Source organism: Acipenser ruthenus, chromosome 17, assembly GCF_902713425.1.
Source record: "Acipenser ruthenus chromosome 17, fAciRut3.2 maternal haplotype, whole genome shotgun sequence".
Lineage (NCBI taxonomy): Eukaryota > Metazoa > Chordata > Actinopteri > Acipenseriformes > Acipenseridae > Acipenser > Acipenser ruthenus.
The window spans coordinates 17,457,895-17,476,600 of NC_081205.1; the positions used below are offsets into that span (position 1 = coordinate 17,457,895).

Sequence of the window (18,706 nt, forward strand, 5' to 3'; positions counted from 1 at the left end):
ACACAAGGCAAAAGCACTGCTAGCACCGACTCCCAGCTACATTCAATGGTGCACAAATTCTATGAGCCTTACATTCCAAACAGAGCTCCCCCAAGATGTGCCGCGTGGTCAAACAACCGCCATCCCAGAACCAGCCCGGCTGCATCCATGGCAACGATGGCTTTCAGGGCCTGGAAGAGAGGTGCTACAGTTAGTGACAGACAAGGCTAAGAAGGATTCACAGCATGGAGCAACACTCTCTCAATAGGATTCTTCTGTTTCTTAATTTCTACAACCAAACTGTACCGTATTAGCAAACACTTATTGCCTTCTTAAAGATGCACTGCCCCACACAGTTTTAAAAATAGTTTCTACTTACAAAACCCAAGTTAGTAACGAAAGACGAATACATGTAGAAAGTTGAATTTGTTCTGTTTGCTTTTCTTGCATGTTTTGTGTTAGAGTCAGACGCTCTGTATGGGATATTCTACCTGCTGTGTTTGGTTGCAGGGAAAAGCAGCTAGGCATTGGCTAGCTGCAGATCCCTAACCAGCAGTTGGGCGTGTCCCAGTGGAGCACCCCAAATAAACCTTGGTGCTACTAGCCAGGACAAAACAGTCTGTATGAACAGTGAAAAGACGACACATCAAGTTCTGTTTTTAACTCTGGACCACCGCGTGTCTAACCGGGGCCAGTTTGCTCAATTTTGTCTAGGAAAGGACAGGGATTAGCTTCTGGATTTGTAATCACGCTTGACACTATAGGAGGAGAGGGGTGTCAGTACAAGGAGTAGCGCTCAACCATGATCACGGTGAACTTTTATTTTTAGCTGCGTTTTGTTTTGCCTTTTCCGTTTAATATATAAATATGAATAGACTGTACAATACAAGCTTTTAGATCTGTTATTATAAACTGAATGATGCTAGTGACGCGGCCACTCTAACACAATTTAGAGCACATTATGGGGCTGTGGAGGGGTTCGAGCGTACACTTTTTGATAAACAAATTATGACATTTTTATACAGCCTGAAATAGTCACATGTCGTCTGCAAAAATACTACATCCACCACAGATCTATTAGCACATGTTCCTTTCCAGTGTACAATAGTACAGAAGGCAACAGAGCATCAGTAAGCTTCATTTTTTTAACTCAGAGTATGTGTAAAACAAAAAAAAGGTCAATACAGCTAGACTGGAAAATACTGCCTGTCATGCAACACAACTCGGTTTCATTGCGAAATTGGATTTAAAAACTTGACATATTTCTTTCAGTTCTTGTAGTTGCTAAAATCTAAACTCTTCAACTAACTAGGCCTACAAGAATACAATCCTGTTTGACAGGAATATGTCTTTTTCAAAATCACCAGTAAGCACACGGACATGATGGGGGACTTGTTATAAAATGACTTGAGCTGCCTCTTTTGGTAGATGGAAAGCTATGAAAAAATGTAAAATATTTGAGCCATTGAGAGAACAAGTTTATTATGAGATTTTGAACCCATGCTCAGATTCTGCAGTGCCTACATGTTTGTGTACATTATAGGATTCAGTAAACAAGTCAGAAGAGTCAGCTTCCCCTATGGGGAGTTATTGTATTGTGAAAATATAGGGCCCCTCATCAAATTCATGCGAAAGACTTTAATGACCAAGATGAATGAGTAAGGGTGTGAAGATTCACTGTGTATCAATGTATCAATGAATCCTTTCATTAGACAGGTATGTACTGTTTATATTGTGATACAAGACAAAAAGCACATCATAGCTCAATGTACAGCTATGGCCAAAAGTATTTATTTAACATTATGTAATCAAAGAAACTTCAAAAGGATATCGCAAAAGTCTACTGGAAGCCATATTAGTAGTACAGTATTTCATATTAGATTTCAAAATGTCACATTTTTCAATTAGTCAGTTCTTCATTAAGTACAAAGCGGTATGTAATTCAATATGTTAACGTAACATTATTCAGGTTTCACTTGACTATGAAGCAAAATTAGTTAATTCTATAGGGTGATGCAAAACATTTGGCCACAGTTGTAGTTCACCAAATGAATAAGTGGGTTTTATAGTTAGTATGACTAAATACTCTCCTTATCATATTACATGTTTGTCTTTTAACAAAACAGTTCTTGATGAAGTGATAATTTGATCTTATTATGCATCACACAAGCAGCCCGTCAGGACCTTCGCATGTTTTGTGATGTCTTGTACCCTGACATTAGTGTGCCGTCACACCTGTGAAGACGAGTATCACACTTAATTCTCTACCAGTCTTGGCAGGCACCTTTTACAATGAACTAATCGAAAAGCTTCATGAGACGCCACCGTTTTAAAACAACACTAAGAATGAAACCACCACTTACACTGCCAGCAGTGAAGGTAAACATGGGAAGGAAGATGACGGCTAGTTTGGCCTCCGGCATCTTCATGCACACTGCAGCCAGAATAGTCATGATAGCACCCGACTGGAAAGAGCATGGAGAGGGCAAGAGGGCGTTAGTCTGCATCATTACTGAGGGAACATCAGACTGAATGGCTTGGAACATCTGTATCATTTATAGTCACACGGTAAAACAGTTACTTAACACCACTTGCAATGGAACTTTATAGGCCCTGTCCACACTACATAACCGATCTCGAGAACCGGACTCAAAACCGTTCTATTTAATCGAGCTCAAAGTGTCACACACTGAAGTACCGTTTTATGTTTAGCCGGGCATAATGCGTACACACACTATTAAAATAGTTTGGTTACAGGTCCTAGCAGCACAATGAACAGTGGAAATGAATACGATAGTATCCCATGCAATGTGTTTTATCTTAAAATAATGTGTTATACTTATTAATAGAGGTCCACATTGCTAAAAAGAAATAAAACAAGTATTTTGGAAAAAGTAAATACAAAACACACACAAACAGGGCTTGAAGTTTTCAGGTTTTATTTTTAATCAGGTGACATCCCTATAAGCAAATTGAGCAGATTTTTTTTTTAACTGCCAAGGATAAAAGAACAAAGAACAAGTCAGCACAAAAGAACACGTGTCACTTACTGCTCCGAGCGAGGGGCCCAGTCTTCCTGAGGCTGTTTTACAGATGTAGCTGGCGAATGTAGAAATCACACCTAAGACACAAAGGCACAGTGAGAGAAATTCAAACACATTTCACTGTTGATTTATTTATGTGGGAAAGAAAAATCTGTTCATAATATCATTTATTTTACTTTGTTAATATCCTATTTGGTGTCTACAATCCAACTGTACATTACACACAAGTCAAAGATCCCCTGTATGTATTACATTTGTATATAACTGCTCATTATAAAAATGAATTACCCAACCTTCAAAATTTCACCGGCAGTGTAATACATTCCAGTGGAGGGACAAATATTTAAACCACCACATATACATACATACATATATATATTTACATATAAGATTTAACCCTTTGCGGTCCTATGTCAGACCAGGTCCGACATCGCAGTTTTCCCTTTCTGGTCCAATGTTGTCATCATCAAAAAGACGCAAAAAATAGGTCTAGTCGTTTTTTCTCAGGAAAAAGCAGAGAAAACCATTCAATGGCCGAGTGAGACCAATAGGAGCCAAGAAAGGCCGAAAAACAAATAAAAAAGGGGCGTATCTCATGAATACTGATAGACCCGACACCACATAGATAACACGGACATAAAACAAGATAGCTGCTTCTGCATCCAGCGCTCAGAGAATATCACAGACATTTGCAAAGCTTTTTGAGATGTTACAGTAATAAAATAACGACTTCGATCGCATTATTGAGGAGTTTGGTGACGAAACGAGTGATCAAGAGATGATTTATCAGTATGTACTATTATTACAAGGTATGTGAAAAATATAGCGAACGAGGGGTGGGGCGGTGCTGGAGATGCAGTACTCAGTGTCCTGTTGATATGCAGTGCCATTTAAACCTGTTTTACTGTGAAAAAAAACTTTTAAAACAGCGTGTCTAAAATAAACTGCGCGTGTGAAAATAAATTGGACCTGACGCGCGCTGAATAAATGGACCGCAAAGGGTTACATTGGACGCTCATTGGATAACCTGCAATCCTAACTGGGGCTGACAGAGTCGGAGTGACTCCCTCCCCCCTCTCTCACTCTTACCTGCAGACAGGTAGACAGCCATGAACTGCTCCCGGCCCAGCAGAGACACAGCGCTAGACGAGAAGCTCCACAGGACGTACATGTTGGCTGCCATGTGGAACAGGGAGTAGTGACTGAAGGTGGAGAAGATCATGGGGAAGCACAGATCCTCTGAGGGACCCAGAGAGAGAAATGAATTACATACATATACCCAGCACACATGAAAAGACTCAGCCTGAACCACCAGTATCACACTGTGGTATGTAAATGTAAAAATGTAAACCATGCAGACAGACAGGCTAATTCTCTGAGTAATGCTAATGATTATACCAGGTTTTACACAACTAGTCTGAGAGGCTGGTTCATGCTTTCATCGTGTAACCATAGCCTCTCTAGTTGTGTGACTGTCTGGTGATCCAAGGGTGTGGTTGAATCTCTCAACTCCAGCTGGTCGCATTGCATGACCATCACCCAGTGGTCACAAGATTATGAACCAGCCTTTCGAAACTCTACGCTAGTCCTGTAACCAGACCTGGTTTTCAAAGCTCCCATCAACTACAGTAATTGATAGATGTTAATGATGGAGAGCAGAGATTGCGCAGTCGTGGCCTTATTATTAAATTGTTCCTCCCCTACTCAGACAAGACTCACTCATGCACTTGTGTGATCAGCTCAAAGCAAATTCAGCAGATTGCTCAAATTCCTGGCACAGTCTTTTTTCTTTTTTTTTTTTAAATAATTTAGTAGTCCCCAATTAATTTTACCCCGTTTTTCTCCCAATTTGAAATGTCCAATTGTATTTAGGCTCAGCTCACCGCTACTACTCCCGCACTGACTTGGGAGCGGCGAAGACGAACACACGCTGTCCTCCGAAGCGTGTGCCGTCAGCCGACAGCTTCTTTTCACTTTGCAGGCCCACCATGCAGCCAACCCAGACCTACAGCGTCGGAGGACAACGCAGCTCTAGGCAGTTTACAGGCAGGCCCGCAGGGAGGTCTACAGGGGTCACTGGTGCGCGGTGAGCCGAGGACACCCTGGCTGACCTAAGCCCTCCCCCCCGGGTGGTGCTCGACCAATTGTGCGCCGCCTCCTGGGAGCTCTCGTCCACGGTCGGCAATATTATTATTATTTATTTCTTAGCAGATGCCCTTATCCAGGGGGACTTGCAATTGTTACAAGATATCACATTATTTTTACATACAATTACAGTGGCTCTCAAAAGTATTCACCCCCCCTTGGACTTTTCCACATTTTATTGTGTTACAACATGGAATCAAAATGGATTTAATTAGGAGTTTTTGTCACTGATCAACACAAAAAAAGTCCATAATGTCAAAGTGAAAAATAAAATCTACAAATTGATCTAAATTAACTAAATACAAAACAGAAAATAATTGATTGCATAAGTATTCACCCCCTTAAGTCAATATTTGGTAGAGGCACCTTTGGCAGCAATTACAGCCATGAGTCTATTTGGATAAGTCTCTACCAGCTTTGCACAGTTGGACACTACAATTTTTGCCCATTGTTCTTTTCAAAATTGCTCAATCTCCGTCAAGTTGGATGGGGACCTTTGGTGAACAGCAATTTTCAACTCTTTCCACATATTCTCAATTGGATTGAGGTCCGGGCTTTGACTGGGCCACTCCAGGACATTGACCTTTTTGTTTTTAAGCCACTCCAGTGTGGCTTTGGCTGTATGTTTGGGGTCATTGTCCTGCTGGAAGATTAATCTTCTCCCAAGTCCCAGGTCTCTTGCAGACTTCAGCAGGTATTCCTCCAGGATTTCTCTGTACTTTGCTGCATCCATTTTGCCCTCTATCTTCACCAGCTTTCCAGGCCCTGACGCAGAGAAGCATCCCCATAGCATGATGCTGCCTCCACCATGCTTCACGGTAGGGATGGTGTTCTCAGGATGATGCGCCAAACATAGCGCTTAACTTGGTCTCAGAGTCTCCCACATGCCTTCTGGCAAACTCTAGCCGAGATTTGATGAGAGTTTTTTTCAACCATGGCTTTCTTTTTGCCACTCTCCCATAAAAGCCAGTTTTGTGAAGCACCCGGGCTATTGTTGCTGTATGCACAGTGTCTCCCAGCTCAGCTGTGGAAGACTGTAACTCCTTTAGAGTTGCCGTAGGCCTCTTGGTGGCCTCCTTGACTAGTGCCCTTCTCGCCCGGATACTCAGTTTTTGAGGATGGCCTGTTCTAGACAGATTCACAGTTGTGCCATATTCACTCTATTTCTTAATAATGGACTTCACTGTGCTCCGGGGGATATTCAATGCCTTGGAAATGTTCTTATTTCCTACCCCTGATTGGTGCTTTTGAAGAACCTTATTCCGGATTTGCTTTGAATGTTCCTTCGTCTTCATGATGTAGTTTTTGTTAGGAAATGTACTAACCAACTGTGGGACCTCCCAGAGACAGGTGTATTTAACCTGAAATCATGTGAAACACCTTAATTGCACACAGGTGGACTCCATTCAACTAATTATGTGACTTCTAAAGACAACTGGTTGCACCAGCGCCTATTTAGGTGCGTCATAGCAAAGGGGGTGAATACTTATGCAATCAATTATTTTCTGTTTTATATTTGTAATTAATTTAGAACAATTTGTAGATTTTATTTTTCACTTTGACATTATTTTTTTGTGTTGATCAGTGGCAAAAACTCCTAATTAAATCCATTTTGATTCCATGTTGTAACACAATAAAATGTGGAAAAGTCCAAGGGGGGTGAATACTTATGAGAGCCACTGTACATTATTTTTTACACTTTATTTTTACATACAATTATCCATTTATACAGTTGGGTTTTTACTGGAGCAATCTAGGTAAAGTACCTTGCTCAAGGGTACAGCAGCAGTGTCCCCCACCTGGGATTGAATCCACGACCCTCCGGTCAAGAGTCCAGAGCCCTAACCACTACTCCACACTGCTGCCCTACAACAGAATAGTCTGGACTCAAACCAGCGACGTCCAGACGCAGAGCGCCTTTACTGGATGCGCCACTCGGGAGCCCCACACAGTCTTTTAATAATATACCTAAACAAGGGAAGTTCTGAAATACAGGACTGGGTGGAGGGCTAGTATGAGTTTCTAAACCTGGATACATCCACATAGACAAACAGGCACTCCGTTATATCCGTTTTCAGACACTTCAGCTGAAGAATGTCCAAGCCAAGTTCTATCACAATAACAATCAGTTCTCTGTATATACAGTGCCTTGCGAAAGTATTCGGCCCCCTTGAACTTTGCGACCTTTTGCCACATTTCAGGCTTCAAACATAAAGATATGAAACTGTAATTTTTTGTGAAGAATCAACAACAAGTGGGACACAATCATGAAGTGGAACGAAATTTACTGGATATTTCAAACTTTTTTAACAAATAAAAAACTCAAAAATTGGGCGTGCAAAATTATTCAGCCCCCTTAAGTTAATACTTTGTAGCGCCACCTTTTGCTGCGATTACAGCTGTAAGTCGCTTGGGGTATGTCTCTATCAGTTTTGCACATCGAGAGACTGAAATTTTTGCCCATTCCTCCTTGCAAAACAGCTCGAGCTCAGTGAGGTTGGATGGAGAGCATTTGTGAACAGCAGTTTTCAGTTCTTTCCACAGATTCTCGATTGGATTCAGGTCTGGACTTTGACTTGGCCATTCTAACACCTGGATATGTTTATTTGTGAACCATTCCATTGTAGATTTTGCTTTATGTTTTGGATCATTGTCTTGTTGGAAGACAAATCTCCGTCCCAGTCTCAGGTCTTTTGCAGACTCCATCAGGTTTTCTTCCAGAATGGTCCTGTATTTGGCTCCATCCATCTTCCCATCAATTTTAACCATCTTCCCTGTCCCTGCTGAAGAAAAGCAGGCCCAAACCATGATGCTGCCACCACCATGTTTGACAGTGGGGATGGTGTGTTCAGGGTGATGAGCTGTGTTGCTTTTACGCCAAACATAACGTTTTGCATTGTTGCCAAAAAGTTCGATTTTGGTTTCATCTGACCAGAGCACCTTCTTCCACATGTTTGGTGTGTCTCCCAGGTGGCTTGTGGCAAACTGTAAACGACACTTTTTATGGATATCTTTAAGAAATGGCTTTCTTCTTGCCACTCTTCCATAAAGGCCAGATTTGTGCAGTATACGACTGATTGTTGTCCTATGGACAGAGTCTCCCACCTCAGCTGTAGATCTCTGCAGTTCATCCAGAGTGATCATGGGCCTCTTGGCTGCATCTCTGATCAGTCTTCTCCTTGTATGAGCTGAAAGTTTAGAGGGACGGCCAGGTCTTGGTAGATTTGCAGTGGTCTGATACTCCTTCCATTTCAATATTATCGCTTGCACAGTGCTCCTTGGGATGTTTAAAGCTTGGGAAATCTTTTTGTATCCAAATCCGGCTTTAAACTTCTCCACAACAGTATCTCGGACCTGCCTGGTGTGTTCCTTGTTCTTCATGATGCTCTCTGCGCTTTAAACGGACCTCTGAGACTATCACAGTGCAGGTGCATTTATACGGAGACTTGATTACACACAGGTGGATTCTATTTATCATCATTAGTCATTTAGGTCAACATTGGATCATTCAGAGATCCTCACTGAACTTCTGGAGAGAGTTTGCTGCACTGAAAGTAAAGGGGCTGAATAATTTTGCACGCCCAATTTTTCGGTTTTTTATTTGTTAAAAAAGTTTGAAATATCCAATAAATTTCGTTCCACTTCATGATTGTGTCCCACTTGTTGTTGATTCTTCACAAAAAATTACAGTTTCATATCTTTATGTTTGAAGCCTGAAATGTGGCAAAAGGTCGCAAAGTTCAAGGGGGCCGAATACTTTCGCAAGGCACTGTATAAAGTGTGCCTCCACTATACCCCTGCCACCAGGGATCTGCATCCCCAGCAGGGTGCTAGGAGTGCTTTATAAGGAGGGTAATCTTTAGTTTACTGCAGTTTTAAAAGGTCATGTATTTGACTGACTGGCAGCAGGGTTGGAGGTGAAGTATCTCATCATGGTCCGCTGCATTGAAGGCACCCTCCACAGACAGAACACCAGCACATTGGCAGCAATGATCCCTACAGAAAGGGAGAGAGAGATAACTAAACAAGCAGGGTCAGGAAATCAACACAATTATACACCACACTGCAAATTGACTGGGAGGGGCATTTGTTGTTCATTTCATCCAAACCAGTCTTGTCTTCAAATGCCATTTGAAATGCTTCTTATACCTCCCTTACTATTGCAGGGTGCTTGCAATCATTCTATGATGTTCTGGGTTGTGTTGCTCTAGTATAGACTCATACCTGGCTTTGAGCTTGTCTGGACAATCCAAAGTCCTGGGGCTTCCAGAACTCCTATATTCATTCAAACATGAACTCTCATCTCTCTGTCCATATAAATGTAGAAGAGACAGAACTAACAGAGTTGAAAGGTTATATTGTGACACGATTTAAAGAAACTTGAATATAAGTCAATATGGGAGCAACAGAACTCAGAATCACTCAGACTGATTTACTACTTAGAATCTACAACTGTTTATTTTATTTAGCAGACGCCTTTATCCACGGCGACTTACAGAGACTAGGGTGTGTGAACTATGCATCAGCTGCAGAGTCACTTATAACTACGTCTCACCCGAAAGACAGAGCACAAGGAGGTTAAGTGACTTGCTCTGGGTCACACAATGAGTCAGTGGCTGAGGTGGGATTTGAACCGGGGACCTCATGGTTACAAGCCCTTTTCTTTAACCACTGGACCACACAGCCTCCACCATCTACTGTTAGAAAACACAATTGCAATAAAAAGATGTTTTGGGTTTTGTTTACACATGTGATCTGAAATAAGTCCGGGTCCCAGTATTAAATATCACTGTGACCTCTCTGAAGTCACTAGAATCGAGAGCACCTACCTGTGACAGTCCGCTGACCCTCACTCAGGCTATTCCACCAGCGGTTTACCTGAAATACAACAACAACAATGACAACAATGACTCGTTTCTGGAATTCAGACAGCTGACCCCAGTCCTCAGTCTGTAAGGCACAAAGTGAGGCCCAGGGTTAACCTGACACACACACTCTCTAACTGGGACCACAAACACTGAGTGCCTGCCTCTCCATGACTGCAGCGGGCACACAGACAGAGAAAGAGGGAGAAAGATACAATGAGGGAGCGAGAGAGTGAGAGAGCAAGAGAGAGACAGAGAGAGACAGCGAGAGGGAAAAGAGCGTGCGAGAGAGACAGCGAGCGAGCGAAAGCGAGAGAGGAGAGAGAGGAGCGTGAGAGAGGAGCGAGCGAGAGCGAGAGAGAGAGACATCTATACAATCCGAGGGTCAACAACTTTGCTTTTTCCACCCAAACTTTCAACACTGTTCACCAGCAGTCTCTCTCAAAAGTACTTAGTGCAGCGGTAAAACTTATATATATTACCTCAGAATTTAAACCTGAGATGAAGTAAAACTAGAACACCGACCATAACAAACACGTGTACTTGACTTCAGAGTTTATGATTTAAAGTTGGTGTGACCAATATATGCACATAGAAAAAAATGAAAATGTTTTTGTACTTATGGAAGAGACAGATTAAAGTGGATGCAGCTGGATTTCCTGCATTTGAAATGTGATCATTGATATATGATGTTGTGCGTTGTCCCCCATGTATTCTACTTGTGCGTACACACACTCCTACCAAACAAGTATTGATACAGAGGAATACATCCTGAATGAAACCACTCAGGCCCCCTTCATAATGCTATGGAGATTCTGATGACTTAGTGTGGCACCAGTCTGACATTCTTCATTGCAGACCAACATTTTTGGAGGGTTATGAAATAAATATCAAAATGTCCCAACTGCAATTAATCTCCTGGGGTCGGTTTTTCAAAACTTGTAATCTGGATCAAAGTGATCCAGATTTTGTAATCCTATATTTTGTGATCAAGATAACTTTTATTTCGATCGTTTTGATCCGGTTTTTCAGAAAATGTCACTGCTGGATTACATTTATCCAGATTACAAATAATCACGATTCCGAAATTTGTTTTTTGAAGTAGTTCTTAATAGTGTATAAACATTTTTTTTTTTAAATAGGCCATTATTTATGATATAGCCTAACTTTTATATACTCCACCCACTCGATATGTCGCGGGTGTCGGGGTCCAATATAAATCCGCTATATATCGAGGGCTGTGATACAGCGAGAGACCCATAGAAAAACAAATAGGCGAATAACAAATACTGTACAACCACGCCCTCGTTTTATCCGGGGCGTAAGGGTCCAGTATAAATCCTCTACACAACCCGCTTTTTCTCATTTTTCGTATAAAAACCAGCACACCGTTTTCATTCGTACAGCAGAGGGTAATTGCTTCTCATCAACTTCAGTCTCCAATTAATTTCCTCTTTCCTCTCCTTTCTCAAATGCCTAAACCCTTTTCATTGAAAGAATCCACTAACAGGCTTGTTGCCAGGGAGCTGACGAGTGCTTTGCTGCTGCCACAAGTGAACACCTCGCTGGCTAAAATAAAAACCGCTTCAGCAAGTAGATATTTAATTTTCTTTGTGTTATTGTGCAATGCATGTGTATATGATAACAGTATGATGTTAATGCTTTGTTTTTAATTATGTATATTTTTGTTTGTAATGTGCAGTACGAAACAAAACAAACAGTAATTCTAAGTGCATATGTATATTGCAGCTAAGGCATGCGCAGTAAAAATGGGGAGCCAACTCCACGACCGCGATATATCCGAATCCACAGTATAACGAGGGGCGATATAACGAGGGGTGGGTGTATATATAAAAAGAAAAATAAAAAGACCTGTGATAATTATGAGTAAGGCTATGATTTTGACAAGGTAATTTTTAGTACATTTCATGGATGAGGTGTGGCAAAAAAACAAGAATTCACGGAAAGTTCACCAAGTAACGTAGTTTTGGCTAGTTGAGGGTCTCTGACCCTGTGTGAAAAGTTTGAATTGCATAATCTACAATCTTGCCTTAACAGACGTCAAACCTTTCACCTTTCATTCTAAAATACTTCAACTATTTCTCACCGTCACATACCCGCATCTCTCTGAATAATGTTTGAAATTCTCCCTTTCGGGTTCTGTTGGTTGAGAGGACGGATGTACCAACGACATCGCTTTAGATTTTCTTTAATCCTCTTGTACAGCAGTACAAACTCAGCACATCTACTTATATGTAAATGTATCCAACTTCACGAATGCAGTCTGTATTTAAAAGGTGAACAGCTGCGATCACTGCGCAGTAAAAACGGCTGTGACACAATGCTTCCTTCGTACAGCAAATAGTGAAGCTGCCCAGTTTTAAGCTGTCTGTGCTTGAAGTATTGCATTCATCTGCAACATTCATCTGTGTTTTTACATCCATTTTCAAGAATTCAGACTTTTTTTTTTTATTCACATTTTTCGCGATTTCCGAGACATCTGTGACAAAATCGCAACCTTAATGATGAGTATTAATAGACAGGTTTATTTATTTCTTATGTTTTATTCACTTTTATGTTACTGCACATATAAAGCATGCAAATAATCTATTTTATTTACGTAGCAGAAATTAAATAACTAAAGTGAGATGTACAATAGAATGCATCAACATGGTGCTTAAGAGACGACTCGCTTGTCTGAAATACCTGCATATGGAACCGCTACGAGCACACAACTTAATTATAGCCTGCACTGTTTTGCACACTATCACTATCAAATCGCAATGTACCAGCCATTGAAGGTGAGTATTTGAGCACCGACCTGCTGAAGCCTCAGGCAGGACACCATGATGCCCCTTTAGCAGAACCACAAGAGGATGGACTTGCTGGATGGGCAGTGTGACGGGGGACTGCCCCATCTTTATGAACGTGGTTGGGACTGGCAGGGAGGGGGTTAAATTCCTCCCTGCCAGGAAAACATGTGAGAATGTGGCTGGAGCCACAGGGGATAAAAGCCAGGGGAGAGAGTTCTAGAAGGAGAAGCAAGAGTGTTTTTGTGTGTGCTGTTTTTCTGTTTGTTTTGCAAACCAGTGAAGGCAACGCCCAGCCTGGAAGCCGTATTTTTGTTGTAAGTTTTGTTTTTGTGTATTTTGTGTTTTGAAACCTTTTTGTTTGGCCCTCGTGCCAGTTTATTTTGTTTTTTTTGTTTATTAAAAAGCTTTCTTTTGAACGTTTAAACTGTCTCTGAGTCTCAAACCTCTGTCATCCTTGTCACAGGCAGTGAGGGATGTCATTGTAAAGAACTACTTCTAGAAGGATCCTCTATTGATGATTCACATTTAAGATATGTCTTTATCCCCACACAGCACACAGATGTTTAAAAAAATAAAATAAAAAGTGTGTTAGACATCATGGAAATAAATGGCAAACAAAGCCACACGTTGTTAATTTGACAGCATGAATACAAAACTTAAATATGTGAAACGTGTATTACAACACTATCTATCTGGAAAGTGTGTTTTCTATCAAAATTCAAACAAAATCTATATGTTCTATGATTACTTAAAAGTGAAATCCATCGCAGCAGGATAAAATGATCCTGATATTTTGGATACAAGTAATCCTGATCTCCTCTTTAAATTCTGAAAAACCCAATTACAACATTTCATCACAATTAAAAATGTGATTTGATTACCAAAGCGAAATCCGGATTACAGCTATCTCGATCGCATGTTAATGTTTTGAAAAACCAATTTCATAATATAATCCCGATCAAATGCAGAATTTGGATTACCAAAGTTTAAAAAAAAAAAACGCACCAGGGATACTAAATGGACAATGTTTGTGGGACAGCTTACTCATTAAATATCTGTTCAGGGAGACAAAAGCATTTAGTAAGTAAGCAACAAATGGTTTAGCAATTCCGCATTCTTAAAAAATGGATTACATTTGTGATACCATTGAACTTGTGACACAAGTTACTCACTAAAAAAAAAAGATGAGAGTATGATCGAAGTATCAAGATATTTAGTTCCCTGTCCATATACTTGGAGGATAGCGACATCTCCTTAACATTGCACTGACCTGCTTCCTAATGTCCCCTTCTTTCTGGGGGCGCAGTTTCTCCAGCCAGTCCGCTCTCTCCTCGTCGAAGTAGCTCTGGACCCGAGACTTGAGAGACTCATACTGCCAGATCGCTGCGGTGCCGAACGAGCAGCCTGTAAACTAACAGAGACCGGGTCACATCCTTTCAGCTCACACAGCGTGATCGCCCTCGTATTTGGTTTCTAATTTCTTAATATTCTATTATGGAAGTTCTGTACGGTTCTCTACGCCTCTGTTGTGATCTTCTTTCTGAGATCATTATGTTTCCCCACAATCAGCAGTCATTGCTCTTGTTGGTAGAAAGGTGAACGAGGAGTCACTGTTGAAAGGTCAGAGTGCTGCTGTGCTGGACACAACTAACCTGTACAGCTATGGCCACAAGTCTTGCATCACCCTATAGAATTAGCACATAATATTAATAATAATAATAATAATAATAATAATAATAATAATAATAATAATAATAATAAACTTTATTTTGTATAGCGCCCTTAAAAGCAGTCATCTCAGAGCGCTTCACGATTAATAGTACAGCAATAAATAAACAGATTATACATAAAAAAAGCACAAGGAAATAAAACAATCATAAAAATCATAAAAACACCTTTCTAAAAAAGTAAGTATTTAAATTAGCTTTAAAAACACTCAAAAGAAGCTAAGTCCCTGATCTCTAGTGGAATTGAGTTCCATAATTTGGGGGCATAGCAACAGAATGCCCTGTCGCCCATAGAGCGCAGGCGAGCAGGCGAGACACACAGCAGTCTGAGATCAGCAGAGCGGAGGTTGCGAGTGGGAGTGTAAAAAGATAAAAGATCTGACAGATAAGTCGGAGCTAGCCCATGAAGAGCCTTATATGTCAGCATTAAAATTTTAAAATCAATTCTGAATCTGATAGGCAGCTAGTGCAAGGCCTCCAAGACAGGAATGATGTGATCTCTTGAGCGGGGCCGAGACAAAATTCTGGCTGCAGAGTTTTGAACAAATTGAATTTTAGTGAGGATGCTATTAGACACCCCAGCGAGCAGGGCATTACAGTAATCAATCCTGGAGAAAACAAAAGCATGAACCAGTTTTTCAGCTACATGGGACGCAGTCTGGCAATATTTCCAAGGTGAAAAAAAGAAACCTTGACAGTATTCAGCACATGCGATTCAAAAGTTAACCGAGGAACGAAACTCCCACCCAAATTTTTCATCTTAGATCTGAACTCAAGCATGGTTCCATCAACAGACAGATTTAAAGCATTGGTTTTACCTACAGTGCCTTGCGAAAGTATTCGGCCCCCTTGAACTTTGCGACCTTTTGCCACATTTCAGGCTTCAAACATAAAGATATGAAACTGTAATTTTTTGTGAAGAATCAACAACAAGTGGGACACAATCATGAAGTGGAACGAAATTTATTGGATATTTCAAACTTTTTTAACAAATAAAAAACTGAAAAATTGGGCGTGCAAAATTATTCAGCCCCCTTAAGTTAATACTTTGTAGCGCCACCTTTTGCTGCGATTACAGCTGTAAGTCGCTTGGGGTATGTCTCTATCAGTTTTGCACATCGAGAGACTGAAATTTTTGCACATTCCTCCTTGCAAAACAGCTCGAGCTCAGTGAGGTTGGATGGAGAGCATTTGTGAACAGCAGTTTTCAGTTCTTTCCACAGATTCTCGATTGGATTCAGGTCTGGACTTTGACTTGGCCATTCTAACACCTGGATATGTTTATTTGTGAACCATTCCATTGTAGATTTTGCTTTATGTTTTGGATCATTGTCTTGTTGGAAGACAAATCTCCGTCCCAGTCTCAGGTCTTTTGCAGACTCCATCAGGTTTTCTTCCAGAATGGTCCTGTATTTGGCTCCATCCATCTTCCCATCAATTTTAACCATCTTCCCTGTCCCTGCTGAAGAAAAGCAGGCCCAAACCATGATGCTGCCACCACCATGTTTGACAGTGGGGATGGTGTGTTCAGGGTGATGAGCTGTGTTGCTTTTGCGCCAAACATAACGTTTTGCATTGTTGCCAAAAAGTTCGATTTTGGTTTCATCTGACCAGAGCACCTTCTTCCACATGTTTGGTGTGTCTCCCAGGTGGCTTGTGGCAAACTGTAAACGACACTTTTTATGGATATCTTTAAGAAATGGCTTTCTTCTTGCCACTCTTCCATAAAGGCCAGATTTGTGCAGTATACGACTGATTGTTGTCCTATGGACAGAGTCTCCCACCTCAGCTGTAGATCTCTGCAGTTCATCCAGAGTGATCATGGGCCTCTTGGCTGCATCTCTGATCAGTCTTCTCCTTGTATGAGCTGAAAGTTTAGAGGGACGGCCAGGTCTTGGTAGATTTGCAGTGGTCTGATACTCCTTCCATTTCAATATTATCGCTTGCACAGTGCTCCTTGGGATGTTTAAAGCTTGGGAAATCTTTTTGTATCCAAATCCGGCTTTAAACTTCTCCACAACAGTATCTCGGACCTGCCTGGTGTGTTCCTTGTTCTTCATGATGCTCTCTGCGCTTTAAACGGACCTCTGAGACTATCACAGTGCAGGTGCATTTATACGGAGACTTGATTACACACAGGTGGATTCTATTTATCATCATTAGTCATTTAGGTCAACATTGGCTCATTCAGAGATCCTCACTGAACTTCTGGAGAGAGTTTGCTGCACTGAAAGTAAAGGGGCTGAATAATTTTGCACGCCCAATTTTTCAGTTTTTTATTTGTTAAAAAAGTTTGAAATATCCAATAAATTTCGTTCCACTTCATGATTGTGTCCCACTTGTTGTTGATTCTTCACAAAAAATTACAGTTTCATATCTTTATGTTTGAAGCCTGAAATGTGGCAAAAGGTCGCAAAGTTCAAGGGGGCCGAATACTTTCGCAAGGCACTGTAGCTGGCAGCAAAACAAAAGGAAACTTTATCAAAGCGGGCGATGGTGACTAGATGGCGCTGGATCTTATAAAAAGACACTTTAGCTGATCTACAACTCTCTTATGATTACAGACATCATAAAAAGGGAAAAGTAAAAAAAAAAAGACTGAGACACTGCTTTAATATTTGTTTGTTGTGAAAGCATTTTAGAAAGCAATTTTGTTTCATTAAGACATTCCAACAGTCATTACCCTCTGTGGGAAGGTGGTGGGCAACTCACTGACACCAGGAGACAGTATTTTATTTGAAACGCCGCTCAGGCGCACTGATTTATTGCGTCCAGGAGATGGCGGTGTTGTCCGTCGACTGGATACTGGCGACAGTAACCAGCACCACGGCTTGTACCACAACAGGTACACAAGCAAGGGCACAAGTGCTCGTAAATAATAATGAAAACCAAAGGTGAAAGAAAAAGGGAAAATAAAACACAGTAATAAAACTACAAACAAAATTTCTGCTTACGCAGTGCCCCCACTGCTGCTAAGCCGGTCAGCATGAGCCTCCGTCCTACGCTCGCTTGCTTTACACTGGGATGGCCGGAGTTCCCTGTATAACTAACCCCGTCCCCTTGGGTGTGTAGCTACGTATTTTGATTTCACTTTTAATTATTTCCAGGCCGGCTGTTATCCTCAGCCAGACTTGCCTCGTTTTCCTCCTTTTTTTTACACCTGACGTCTGCGGTCAGGGTCACGGTGTGTTCCCCAATCCGGCCACCCGAGTGCACCTAAAGCACCATTTTTAAGGGCCGAGCAATCTCCCAAGGCCCCCCTCTCAGCCACTCAGAGAGAGGGAAAGCACACACACACACTTCCCCACCTCTCCGTGTCATCGCCATGACTGACAGGCGGATCATAGGAGACTGCTGCCCTCTACCTGCAGCAATACGCATGTGCCAGATAGTCAGTCCAGGTCTCCCCTGTTACACCCTCTTAATCAGATTTCGTATTTTGGAGCCACACATCAGTGGGCCAGCCCTGTCTAGCTGAATGAAAGAGAGGAGGGAACCTACCGCAACAGTGAAGACCAGGGGCTTGAGGAGCCTGCCGAAAGAGCGGGGGGGTGCTGTGGGGACCGGCTCTGCCAGGGGAGAGGGTCCCTTGCTCCGACCCGCACTCTCCATCTCTCTCCTCCCCACTTCCTCCACCTTCCGCGGCTCATTCTTCTTGGGAGCTTTCTTGAAACCACACCTCTGCTCTGTGTAGAAGGTGAATCTGAGGGAATGACCAGCAATATATTACGCCCACAAGTGTATCTAAACGCATTCCATCAACTGTGACTATAATCAATAGTGCTAAATAGTGCCACTCCAGTCTCTGCACTTTAATCAACACGATAACAATTTCATACAGCACTCATGCACTTCAGTACTATATGCTTTTAAAGCAGGGCAAAAAAGAAAGACAAGGGAGCAACAATCACAACAAATAGCCCATTCGGAATTAACTAAATTACTATATTAAGGCTAAATCCTAAACTCAGATACATACATACTGGGCCGTATGTATTTGCAGCAGTGTTTGTATCCCTTCTGGGAGTATGAGAGACGTTTATCTAACTGTGATCAAACGTGCTAAGGAAATTCTGTCAATCTGTTGGTATACGGCGACGACATTTCACACTTTTTTCATCGGTAGAGAACAG

General features: G+C 41.5%; 1 protein-coding gene across 2 annotated transcripts in view; it reads right to left on the bottom strand.

Moving 5' to 3' along the window:
• Nucleotides 1-18,706, bottom strand: part of LOC117423072 (presenilin-associated rhomboid-like protein, mitochondrial) — a 39,795-nt gene that overhangs the window by 1,562 nt on the left and 19,527 nt on the right. For both annotated transcript variants that reach the window (XM_058990039.1, XM_034038482.3), the window contains exons 2-9: nt 18,075-18,276; nt 14,117-14,257; nt 9,998-10,046; nt 9,069-9,164; nt 4,113-4,262; nt 3,030-3,100; nt 2,343-2,444; nt 73-170 (exon numbers count right to left, since the gene is read on the bottom strand). In XM_058990039.1, the coding sequence (XP_058846022.1) occupies nt 73-170; nt 2,343-2,444; nt 3,030-3,100; nt 4,113-4,262; nt 9,069-9,164; nt 9,998-10,046; nt 14,117-14,257; nt 18,075-18,276 (909 nt within the window). The remainder of the gene's footprint in view (nt 1-72; nt 171-2,342; nt 2,445-3,029; nt 3,101-4,112; nt 4,263-9,068; nt 9,165-9,997; nt 10,047-14,116; nt 14,258-18,074; nt 18,277-18,706) is intronic.